At 34.4% G+C, this 12,492-nt stretch overlaps 5 protein-coding genes across 7 annotated transcripts; 4 read left to right on the top strand and 1 right to left on the bottom strand.

The window, feature by feature from the left end:
- The first annotated feature begins 1,700 nt into the window (after positions 1-1,700).
- Positions 1,701-2,717, top strand: LOC144475215 (TWiK family of potassium channels protein 18). The gene has a single exon (XM_078190882.1). The coding sequence runs from the start codon at positions 1,701-1,703 to the stop codon at positions 2,715-2,717; it is 1,017 nt and encodes a 338-aa protein (XP_078047008.1).
- Positions 2,718-4,725: 2,008 nt separating this feature from the next.
- On the top strand, positions 4,726-6,457 carry Dnapol-gamma35 (DNA polymerase subunit gamma-2, mitochondrial). Of its 2 annotated transcripts, none has more exons than XM_078190885.1 (3): positions 4,726-4,806; positions 5,170-5,896; positions 5,978-6,457. In XM_078190885.1, the coding sequence occupies exons 2-3, from the start codon at positions 5,354-5,356 to the stop codon at positions 6,404-6,406; spliced, it is 972 nt and encodes a 323-aa protein (XP_078047011.1). In that variant the 5' UTR covers positions 4,726-4,806; positions 5,170-5,353; the 3' UTR covers positions 6,407-6,457. The 2 variants fall into 2 exon arrangements, with proteins under 2 accessions (XP_078047011.1, XP_078047009.1); XM_078190883.1 differs by having other exon boundaries at positions 4,785-4,932.
- Kdelr (ER lumen protein-retaining receptor) lies at positions 6,172-7,863 on the bottom strand. The gene is made up of 3 exons (XM_078190891.1): positions 7,647-7,863; positions 7,344-7,533; positions 6,172-7,264 (listed from the first exon to the last, which is right to left on the bottom strand). Exons 1-3 carry the CDS (start codon positions 7,735-7,737, stop codon positions 6,907-6,909), a joined length of 639 nt encoding a protein of 212 aa, XP_078047017.1. The 5' UTR covers positions 7,738-7,863; the 3' UTR covers positions 6,172-6,906.
- A 414-nt stretch (positions 7,864-8,277) lies between these two features.
- Positions 8,278-10,349, top strand: Beg (malonyl-CoA-acyl carrier protein transacylase beg). 2 transcript variants are annotated; one of them, XM_078190827.1, is made up of 4 exons: positions 8,278-8,402; positions 8,489-8,593; positions 8,669-9,488; positions 9,567-10,349. In XM_078190827.1, exons 3-4 carry the CDS (start codon positions 8,695-8,697, stop codon positions 10,006-10,008), a joined length of 1,236 nt encoding a protein of 411 aa, XP_078046953.1. In that variant the 5' UTR covers positions 8,278-8,402; positions 8,489-8,593; positions 8,669-8,694; the 3' UTR covers positions 10,009-10,349. The 2 variants fall into 2 exon arrangements, with proteins under 2 accessions (XP_078046953.1, XP_078046951.1); XM_078190825.1 differs by having other exon boundaries at positions 8,278-8,593.
- A 478-nt stretch (positions 10,350-10,827) lies between these two features.
- Positions 10,828-11,940, top strand: Smd1 (small ribonucleoprotein particle protein SmD1). Its single transcript, XM_078190286.1, has 4 exons — positions 10,828-10,950; positions 11,095-11,171; positions 11,459-11,656; positions 11,728-11,940. Exons 1-4 carry the CDS (start codon positions 10,937-10,939, stop codon positions 11,808-11,810), a joined length of 372 nt encoding a protein of 123 aa, XP_078046412.1. The 5' UTR covers positions 10,828-10,936; the 3' UTR covers positions 11,811-11,940.
- The last annotated feature ends 552 nt before the right edge of the window (positions 11,941-12,492 follow it).

Here is a 12,492-nt window from a genome sequence, read left to right as displayed (position 1 = left end):
ACGCGAATCTAACTGGCTAACCCCGAGATTACGCGAGACCCTATTGCACGGGATTTAGTTTGTGCATCGTGCTCGATGCATAGTGGTTACTATTTCTATTAAGAGCCATCAATTCACTATTCCTTTGACCTTTCAACCGTGTTGCTTTTTGATAATAAACGCCCGTACAAGCGCAATCAAAAACGGCTGCAAATGGTGTCATACAACACCGTGGACCGCGACGAACGCGAATTCGATACGTTAATATCTTCCTACGGTTACTGTACAGCAATCAAAATAATAATAGAAATTAATGAACAAATAAATGAAGAATTACTGAAACAGTTCTGTCGAGCGTGGAATATTTTTAGAGTTACTTAAAAGTAATACCTCCTATTAATATTAGTAGTATTAAATGTTATTATAAATTGTATTTGACTTTCATGAATCTTATTTTTTCTAAAAAATACAAATTTTTTAAATTGGAACAATAATTGAAGTGCTGAGATCGAGAAAATTTTATTTCTGTAATAAAAGTACTTTCGAAGTATTTATTTTAACATCGACTGCTTCATCTCATAGACATTTCATTTAGATACCTAATTCATCTAAATTATGCAAAAGAAAATATATTTAATTATTTCGTTCAAGTTACAACTATTTTTGCGATACGTAATTTCCACAAGAGAATGAAAAAAAATTTTTTATCAGATATATATACTCGTTAAAGTGTCTCGAATATTTAATAAGAAGTCCCCCATTGTTTATTACCATCGTATACCGATTCTGTTAGAATAAAAAATAGCTTCACTGATTTTGCGCAAGCCTCGAAAATACAGGCTGCAAAATTCTACCGAGTAAATTCGTCTGAATGGGAATATTCAGATATTTTTAGATGTCTAAGCACGAGGAGGATTATTCGAGTCACTTGTTAGACTTACTTGTACGATGTACCAAACGCAACATGCCTGTTCCTTTCGAGTCGAACCTGCAGAAAGCCACGTTTTCGAAAATTAAATTGCTCTGAACGCAATTAAATCGCTCTAAAATTCGTGCGTTTAGTTTCGCCTATTTCACGGCAAAATCGTTAAAAATACCGTCTGCAAAGAGAAAAACAATTCTAGTTAATTTTCATATACGTTAAATAATTTTTCTAACAATGAAAACATTTCGTACAGCTGCAATCTAATATCCGATTTCAAGAAAATAAGTCTTTAATTCTTTTTCGATTTATAATAATTATGACCTTAATGCAATCTTAATAAAACTGAAATAAAAAGTATATATTTTGTTCAAATAACTATCTCACTTTGGTCAACACTTGAAGGGTTGACATTGATTTGAAACAGCTCGAGCATAATTACGATCAAACGGATAAACTCTCGGGCAGGTTCGATTCAAATATTAAGCACTTCCGCATTTAAAAAGAAACGCGAATCCGAGACGATTGGCCGTAATCTCGTTACCGAATATAATTACAATCGTAATCGTAATCTATTTATAAATGTTGACCTCGGGCAACGAGGCGGGTGGAGCACACGGCGTAACAAAGAGAGAAAGACAAGGGGGGACGAAGAAAAGGACGGAAGGTAAGAGAGACGAAGCACATCGTCCGACAGAAATAGAAAAGCGGCCCGAAACTTTAGTATCACCGAACGTGAAGTTCCATGTGGTTCCAAGTACCATAGCCTGCTTTTCGTCTCCGTTCGCACGGAATTATCATGCGTGTGCCAATAAGATCGTCACTGAGGAGCCGGGACTCGTCGTCGACGTCGACCGATCCGGACCCGAGGGAACGGGTTAAAGACTATTGCCGGAAACTGGTCGCCTTCATGTGCACCCAAGTGGGCGTCGGTGGACTGGTCGTCGGTTACGCAATAATCGGAGCCTTCGGTTTCAGGATGATCGAGTCCGAAGCCCAGCTACCGCCGACCGTATGTGTTCGGGAATTGATCAGGAAAGGGTACGCGGACAGGCTTTGGTACAGCACGGCCAGCAACCAGACGGTGAACGTGTTCGACAAGACGACGTTTTATCTGCTGTCCAACGAGATACTTCGGAATTATCAGGAGAACTTCACCAGCAGCTACAAGAAGGAGAACTGCAGCGGTTTGTCGTCGGTGAATCTATGGTCTTTCCCAGCGGCGATGATGTTCTGCCTGTCCGTCTTCACGATGATCGGTTACGGGACATTGGTCCCCCAAACACCGTGGGGCAAGGGTGTCACCGTGATCTACGCGGTCCTCGGGATACCACTTTACGTGCTCTACTTCCTCAACATGGGCAAAGTGCTGGCGCAGACGTTCCGGTGGCTGTACACCTGGCTGCACGAGTGCACCGGCAAGAAGAAGCCCGGCCAGAGGATAACCGTGCCCTCGACCGCCTGCCTATGGGTGATCTTCGGATACGTCTTGGGCGGATCGGTGATGTTCGCCGAGTGGGAAGGATGGGACTATTTGGACAGTGCTTACTTCTGCGTGACATCGCTCTGTAAAATTGGAATGGGCGATCTCGTACCCGGTTGGACGCACGGCGATGACACTACCGATAACCAGACCAAGCTGATCATCAATTTCGTTTATTTGCTGCTCGGCATGGGACTCATCGCGATGTGCTACGATCTGATGAAGGAGGACGTTTACGTGAAGGCGCGGGAATTAAAGGAGCAGTTCGTTCAGATCGTCGACGCTGCACATTATCAAATAGAAACCTGCTGCAGATCCGATACCGCGAACTGAATTGGTCATCGAGTCCTTGCTTGCAAGAAGTGATGACAATGGTTATCCAGCTTCGACGACTAATTCGTTGTAATTAATTTGGCTCGGATATATGATGCGTACAATATTTATGATGGATTAGAATTTAAGGGTTCGAAATAAATGCAATAGCGCCACTTGATAGCTCTGCTCGTAGATAAGATGATTCGCCAACATCGTGAGTAAATCAAGAACGGAAATGAAACATATTGAACGTGACTGAAATAGAGTGAAAGGGAGTTTAAGGCGAAATAAAGGCGAGAGCAGCTTTGCAAAACTATGATGCTGCTAGAAAGATGGATTCTCAAGGACGGAATTAACGAGTAAATGAATCTTACAATTAATGTAGTTCATCTGTATTTAACACGTTCCGGATAAACCTGCTACTGTTTTTTATTTATTTCAGAAGCTTATCTTTATTTAAAAAATATATCTCTTGTAATCTTAAGTATGTCGTAAGTCTACGTACTTTTGAAAAAGATTTTATGCCTGGCAGAGAACGCGTCATATGAATTTGACATAGTACTCTAGAAAGAGAATTGAAGTGGATAACTATTCTGTTCAGTGGTGTACTATACATTGTTCTTGTTTCAACGCATTGAACGCCATGGGAATCGCTGGTCACCGGCGAAGTCACGATTTATAGAGTCACATAATTCGAGCAAACTTCAATGCTTTTAAATTGTTCAATATCGTCATCGTTACTATTACAGTACGTAGACCTCCAATAAGATGAATGCATCGCAAATGATCGCACACTTTACTTGTTCGTTGTAAATAATATTTAATTGTACTTTAAACAGTGCAAGCGATAACAAAAGATGATAGCAAATGTCTTGCATAGTTAGAAACGATTAAATTTTCTCAGTTGATGCTTTCATTATTGTATTCGTACCTTCATTGTAATTGTAACAATAGATGCCCGACATACTTGATCGTACACTTTTTGCCAGGAGTGTACTCCGTTTACTCGTCGGTACTGTCATTTATTTTTCGGAAGTGGCGGGCCCAAGATAATCACAATAATTATCCAGTTAAGTCCGAGCACTTAACGTCGTCGCTTTGAGTAATTATGAAAAGGTGAACGTTTATTATAACTGATGGTAAAGACAGATCCCTTCTTCTGTAAAACGAGCCGTGGCACCATCTGTCTTGAACGATTATTAAAAGGTGATCTGTTAATTATGACTGACGGTAACGTCGAGTCTAAATCTTCCACTTAGTCGCAGCACGGTACAGCTGTAATAAAAGAACAACAGATAATTCGAATTTCCATCGCCGAGACAAATGAAAATGAAGTTTAACATATTTAAAAGAATTGCATTTAAAAACGTGATATTGAAAAGACTTTTCGGAGACAAAACTGGGTTCTTTCTTTTTTAAATAAAGTTGCAACGGAAATGCATTTTCTTTGGTTACATTATAAACGATATTTTTTTTTTTAAGGAATAACCGCACATGTTAAACTTTTCAAATTTCTCCTGTTATCAAAGATTTTAAATAAATTAATATATAACGCAGTCGAAATAATTCTTACGAATTATTTTTATACTTTTCATAAGAAAAGTATACACATACACACGGTATCCATTAAGAAAATGATTCCTTTGGGTATAAAGGCTATATTTTGTTTTTAATACAGTATTATTATATAACAGTGTCATTAATTCATAAATTATTAATATTCTTTATGTACAACATTTTCCCCTTCTTTGTACATTAATACACTTCATCTATTAATCTGCAAAAATGTGATGTAAATATTTGTGCACATAAACGCCATTCATTATAATAACGTACTAAACCGCCATTTTCTATTTTTCTATGTAAAATATCGTATTAGTTTCTAATACTTGCTAATAACAAGACATTTTATGGAAGACTATTTTGTATAATTTTCCTTTCTTCCCTTTCATTTTACTTACAATAATAAAGTAAAAACTTATAAAACGTTTTATTTCGAAAACGAATAGGTTATCTTCTTATCGAATACTGGAACGTCGTGATACGTTCCTGAGATGGTCACGTGGTTTTGTTGTGGTCCTAAGTGTTACATGTGCATACTCGCAAGGTTAATAGAAGTAGTTTTCCTCGTGTAAACAGTTAAATGAAATTATCATTGTTCGATTCCTAAGTAAACGATACTTCGTCGAAATCAAACATATAAATACTTAAAAATTTGAGAAATAATAGTATTGTGAGTAATAAATTGATATATAAATGAAAATGTTTTATTGCTTACAACAATTGAAAAATGTTCGTACAGCGCTAAATCTTTCTCGTAATTATTGTGTGTCGAGTCGTATCAAAGCAAAACAAGAAACTGATAAAGATATAGATAAAGAAACGATTGTTAAACTCGAGAAATTATCATTGCTCGATTTGAAAGACGGTCAAAGTGCCTCCGTATTAAAAGCAGCGATTAATTTTACAGAATGCATACGGACCGCAAACATCGATGAAACAATCGAACCTATGTATACTCCGTTCGAAGAAAAATTAATTACTTTGCGAGATGATAAGGTGCAACATAATATTAAGAGGGAAACAATATTGAAGAATGCTGTTCTCTTAGAAGAAGAATATTTTGTAGCTCCGTTGAATAGTATTGCGAAATAATGACTGCCGCTCAGATCATAAAAGAAATAAGCGCAAATTTTATCAATTTCTCAAAGAATGGTCTCGTTTACGGGCCTCAGGGTAGAATGTTATTAAGAAATCTGGAAGAACATTGGTTTCTGCATTGCGTTACAATGTCGCCTTATAACATATTTTTAGTGGACAAATTTATTAATACCTTCAGTTTTGTTAGTAATAGTTCAATGGGCAAAATTCCATTCGGACTGGCTACTATAAAAGATATAAGAAATACTTGGAACGAAAATATGCAGCCGCTCACATCACAGATGAAACATCACAGAAATGCAGAACTAACCGTATTTAGTAATAATACAGAAGCTAAATGTTTGTATCATAAATTACAGAAAGAACGTAAAGTATGGTGGCGTAAATTAGCGCAGCAACCGTCTAGATTTAAAATTACAGAAACAAGTAAAAGCATTAATTATGATTTGATATACATAGAGGCTGAATTTCCATTTGGTACGATCGCCGTAGAAAGAATAACTTATCGTACAGACATTGAAAAACTATTAACTCAGGTAACCTCTTTTCTTAAGTTTCGATAATCTACTTAAAAGTTTAAAAATAAAAATCATTTATATGGAATATTTTATTTTCAGGTTGATAATAAAAAAGATTTTGCCGACGTACACGTGGTCGAACATGTAGTATCTTTAGATTGGGGTTGCTTAGCACTACTATGTGATGCTTATAACATAGATGAAACATCTAAGATGCGTATACATACTAAATTAGCACCACACAAAGTTGCGATTCATATAAAAAAGTCAGAGAATGAAACAAATACTGGAAGTGATGATTTAAATCGCTTTGTACTTTACTTAAACAACATGCTTAGAACAAAGGGCCTGAATACTATATTAACCGTCTCAGAAGAAGTTGTGAATGCGTGCTTAGTTCCTTTTGTAGTTTTAGTTGACAGGACTAGTCTTGAAAATGGCATTATACATGTAACAAACAGGTCAACAACTCTTAACCAAGCAGTTCACATAACTGATTTAGCAAAATATATAACGATGCATTGTTAACCAATCGATATGGTTGAATATTTTGTATATCAATAAAACTTTTTTGTATTACGTTTTTCAAATATATTATTCGTATAGATATTCTTTTAATTAATAAGGAATATAACAAATTGTAGAAACAGTAATAAATTTCGTCTCAGTTTTGTATTTGATATATTACTCACTAATTTGTGAAATATGCAGCTACTTCATATTCTGTCATATATTTGAAAAAAAAGAAAGAATTTGTTGACTTCATGAAATCAGAGTAAGAATTATAACATTCCAAATGGTACATGTAACCGTATGGAATTAAGTCGAATAAGTTACACGTATCGATGTTCTGCAAAAGTATGAGAAACTGGAATGCTTTGTGCTTAATAAAATTGATACTTTATACAGCAGCATTCCTTAATTGTTTATATATTGCCAAAATTTTATATAAACTCAATTCAATATAATACCGCCGAGAAGAGCGTTTACATTATTTTTTTTCTCCAAATAATAATACTTTTACAAAACTAAGCAGGTAATTGTAATTTTTTGCCTTTGAGTACTTTGGTAATATAGAGGTAGAAAAAGTCACAATAAAGAACTGTTTGTACTAAACCGGCAACTATAGCAATTAGATCGTAATGGTTTTCTGCGTAATAACGATACATCCAATTTAACAAGTAGAGTCCTCTATACGAGCCCAAAGCGAAGAGGTAGTGACTGGTAATGCTTTCCGCTTCCCCTGTTTTCGACACCAAAAACAATTGTGGCAATATCGCTACAGATTCTAGGTAAATGCTGAACGTCCATAGAACCTCAACAGCAGTGAATTCATGGTTGATTAGCAATGCCAATACTAATGTTGGCAAAATTAAAAACTCGATTCTGAAAGCAATCGGTAAAATGGTAACATAGCGTAACAAAAAAGTAATACAAGACAACTATAATAAATAAAAAAGCATACCTAAATGTGTCGTGGTTATGGTCGTATGTTGCTTTGAATTTCATATACATTAAAAACACTGTAGCGTAGGAAGTGGCTATAAAAATGATTTTCATAAATGTATTGTACGCTGAAATGTATGTTGTCATCAAATCTAGGTAACGCATTGTATATACAATTGCAAATAAGATTTGCGATTTGCCACTAATACCTGTAAGATGAAAAAAATGTTGATTACGTAGAAAGAGTTGTTTATCAAAGAAAAGGATATATATTAATGTCTAGCAAAGGTGTAAATAGTATCAGATTCAAAGTTTCAAATACCGGCACAACTCCGTGTCTTCCATATTTTAAGTAGAAGAATGATGATCGCGAGGATATGCGATAAATCGCCTAATAGTCGAAATATGTTCATATTTTCAGTTACACAAAGGTATTTTTCCTACGAAAGTAAAGACTTCACAGACCTAACTCGGCAAAGCATACAAAATATGACGTGGCTTTGGCTGCAACATCAGCAGATGGCCGACCGATCAACCTCATTTTGGGTGCATGTCTTTAATGTTCGAAAATGTTCGTACCGAAGTTGTATCATAGTCGACGGATTTTATTTTCACAGCAACATGCTATACAAGCTAAATATATTGTTAAAACACATAAAAAGTGTATATAACAATGTAAAGTAATAATAGATAAATATAAACGAATTTCCTAAAATGTTTTTATTAATAACTTTTTATATATTCTTGTCTTATTTACGCTTCGTTTGACAAATAATCTTTCTTTAAATTATTATCATCTGCATATTTTAAATAAATAAATAAATTTTATTTTATTCTGCATGCAATATTTGAGATCGTGAACGGCTAGGGATATGGTCCAATCCGTTCTAGTTACAATAAGGATCTTTGGGAAGCATTCACATAATTATTTATCAATGCCCAAACATTCATGATAGAAAGATGGGATATATTAAACAATTGTTTGTGCAATGTCTTCGATGATGTCATTAATTTATTTTACATTGTTGCAATAATATCCAAAGAATAACAAATTTTAAACAAATCAATGTTTAAATTTGTAAGCATCTATTTAAACTATTTTTTTATGTAGACTTAACATCGTATGACATTTATATATGATATTTCAATTAAAAATCTGCACAGATATGTATGTACACTGATTTCATTTGCATTGGAGACTTATGCTGTTCTTTTAATCATTTAAGTAGAAATTTCAATTTTGAAGTCCATGTCGGTATCTTTTTACACGTGAGTTACAGTTAATTTACACAAGTTATCTTTTTTTACTTTTAAATGATAACGTGCTATTTTATAATCATTTAGGGAATATTCGAAGATTTTCATTGTTAATGAAAATGATTCAGCGAACACTATTTAGCAGAATATATCTCTCGTTGCCAAAAAATATTTGGTTAGGTTATCACAATAGGTTTTCTAGTGATGTAATTAAGGATAAGGATGGTAGTACAGAATCAGCCAAGGAATCTGCAAACGATACCGAATCTACCTATGATACTGAAAAAGTTAGTCATCTGCTCAATGAATCTGCAACGTACAGCAAGTCTGGCGATACTAATTGGGTTACAACACCGTATCCTGAAGATGTTCCAGTTCCAGATAGGAAAAAGCCGAGGATAGATCCAAGAAATACCTCGATTATATTGTTTCCCGGTCAGGGTGTAATTAAAGTTGGCATGATAAACCAATACATGCGTTTTCCTGCTGTGAAAGAGCTATTTGAAATTGCAAACGAGATACTCGATTATGATTTGTTAAAAATTTGTTTAAACGGACCATCAGATAAACTGAACAGAACAGAATTTAATCAAGCGGCGACGGTCGTCTCGTCGTTGGCTGCTTTAGAAAGACTTCGCGAGGAAAGACCTAGCGTATTTGAAACCTGCGTTGCTACCGCTGGTTACAGTGTGGGAGAAATAACGTCTTTGATTTTGGCCGGCGTTCTATCGTTCGAAGATGGAATTAGATTGACTCGTGTCAGAGGAAAAGCTATGCAATTTGCTTCGGATAGAGTACGCCAAGGAATGATGTCCGTTACTTGCACACCAATGGCAGAGGTTTCTAAAGCTTGTACAGAAGCAACGAAATGGGCAATGGACGTGGGCGTCGAAGAACCTGTGTGCCGGTAAAATACTTTTATGAAATTTAAGTAATGATTAATAGATAAAAATGTAAAGTACATAATATCATTAATTTGCTTCAGAACTGCGATCTATCTGTGCACAGAGAAGAAAATATTAGCAGGCAATGTAGAAGCATTAGACTATATTGAAAAAAACAAAGAGAAATTTGGTTTGACTAATATAACTAGATTGCCTGTATCGGGTGCGTTTCACACGCCCCTTATGGAACCTGCTTTGAAGTCTGTTGGAAAGATATTGGAATCGATCACAGTAAATGAACCTAGATGTTTAGTATATTCAAATTACGTTGGACAACCCTATTCAAACTTAAGGTTTGCAAAGAAATTCATATGTAAGCAAATTGTTTCGCCAGTCAGGTGGGAACAGTGTATGCAACGTTTGTATAATAGACCAGAGGACATAGGATTTCCGCAAAGTTATGATGTAGGATCAACAGGAAGGATGAAAACTATTTTAAAACTGATCAATGCGAAAGCGTCACAGTCGTGTACTATAATTTGACACAACATTATGTTACTATAAGTTATACAGAATACAATCCTTTTTAAATGATTTTATTCGTAGTTTTTTCATTATTTCTTATTTACATCAGTGAAAGGTATACTCGAATGTAGTACAAAGTTTCTTCTTTATACAATGCAAATGTTAGAACAATAAAACAATATATATTGTATAGGAGTTTGTAAGTTAAAGTGATTATACTAAACCGCTTCTAAAAATTTCTTTATAATCTCTGGTTCAAATATTAAATCGATAATTATTCAGCTCTCGTATTATGAAATTAGATTCTTCTCTTTTGCTAACCCTACGAAATAGTTTATCGCAAATGTCTTCAACATGTAATCATTGTAAATAGAGCTTTTCACTATCTTTATTACAAGGTTGTTTTTTAAACAGTTTTAAATAGGTTGTTTTTTAAACAGTTTTAAATAGGTTGTTTTTTAAACATTTCATCGTGTAATTGCATTCAACCAATTAAATGCTCTGACTGTGTAATTGTCCTATAAGATTTCAGTTTATTTGTCCCTCGTAACAAATGAAGTGTCTCATTCGATGAGACATTCTGAAATGTTTCAAAACAGCTAAACGCAGCAATGGGATCTACCCTTGCACGTTTTTCTTAATCCCAAAGCTGATATGTGCTTAACCATTATTTTATTGCACACCCAATCTGCAGTGGATCTTGTACGAACAATAAATCATCAGCTAATCAAAGCGAAGAAAACTTTTGCATTGACCTTCGCTAACGGATCAAGCTGCGGCCCTGGAGGTGTGCAAGAGTAGAGAAGCCATTACAGTTATAGTTCTCCAATGTGTTTTGGAACACAATAATATAGCGTTGTATGCAATTTAACAGATAGAAAAGAGGTTATGGTTTTCGGTTGAACTATAAGTACATAAATCCGGAAATATAAAATAAAATAATAATATGAAGCTAGTAAGGTATGTAAACTAAAGAGAATAATGAATTTATACAAATAAGCGCAGTGTGTAAATATATTTTATTTGTGTAAAAGTTGATTCTTGTAGCACGCAGTTCATATCAATTTGATGCTATCAATTTTTAATATGAACAAATCATTTCAGGTTTTTAATGAAACTCAGTCACGAGACTGTAACAATAGAATTGAAGAATGGAACTCAGGTACACGGCACTATTACCGGTATGTCAACATAACCTATACGGTTTGCTATTATTTATGACATGTATACATGTTTAATAAAAACTTTTCATTTAGCAAACAGAAGCGAGGACAATGATAGTTAATTTTGTCGCAGCGTTACTGCACACTTGATAGATCTTTTTAGATCATTTATAATATAAGATAAACAAATATAAAATATTGTTTGAATGTATAATATTTATACGTTATTAATAATGTATACATTATTGTATATGTATAGTTTAATTCTTTCGTATTATTGACGCATTTTGAATATTTTTTTCAAGGTGTGGACGTGGCAATGAATACACATTTAAAAACAGTGAAAATGACTATAAAAAATAGGGATCCCGTACAATTGGATACCTTGAGCTTGAGAGGCAACAATATCAGGTATTATATACTGCCAGATTCGTTACCATTGGAAACATTACTTATAGATGACACACCAAAAGCCAAGGCTAAGAAAAAAGAAGCTGCCAGAGGTTTGCATCGACAAATGAATTTTCGTGTACATATTTATATAAAGTTATACATTACATTTATTTGTTATTAGGAGCAGCACGTGGTAGGGGACGAGGTGGCCGTGGTACTAGGGGTGGTCGTGGCGGACGTGGCAGAGGAAGAGGCAGGCGATAGTTACACAGTGTTCTAATTAAAAAAAAATCTAACTGAACTTTGGCACATTTAGAGAAAAACAAAATTATATTTACATAATGTACTACGATATGACACTGACATAATTCAATAAATTCTACTGATTTTGTAATTCAATGTCAATATTCTTCACAGCATTTTATTCTGGTATATTCTTTGTAAATATTTAAATTTTCTATTATCTGGATGCTGTGGTTTTCAATTCTTTTATTGTAAGTATTAATATTGTCATTGGTGTTAATATTGAAAACGTTTGGATAAGTCAGAAATTGAAATGACAATTATTGAAAGAATTGAATATATTTACTAATTCATTTTATATTATATCTAAATTGACGATGTTAAAGGTCTTTGTACTTTTTCTACTTCTGCACAGCTCCTGCCGCAACTTGATTCGTTAGCGAATGTCGATGTAAAAGTTTTCTTTATTTTGATTGGCTGATGGTTCATAGCTAAGGTAGGATTCTTAGGTAGGCGGCATAGAAAGTTCTTTCCAAATCCTAAAAATCATCGTTAAATACCTATTATCAAAAAAGATCTTGTTATCAATCCTGAAAATAGTAGATAATTATTAAAAAGGAGGGCTTTTCAAACCTAACGCCGGTTTTCTTGGATTATCATGGATTATATACAGACATGTAATCGTAGAAATAAAAATCTGCGC

Source organism: Augochlora pura, chromosome 9, assembly GCF_028453695.1.
Source record: "Augochlora pura isolate Apur16 chromosome 9, APUR_v2.2.1, whole genome shotgun sequence".
Lineage (NCBI taxonomy): Eukaryota > Metazoa > Arthropoda > Insecta > Hymenoptera > Halictidae > Augochlora > Augochlora pura.
Note: the sequence above shows the minus strand (reverse complement) of the source record. Positions and strands in the feature narration are given on the sequence as shown.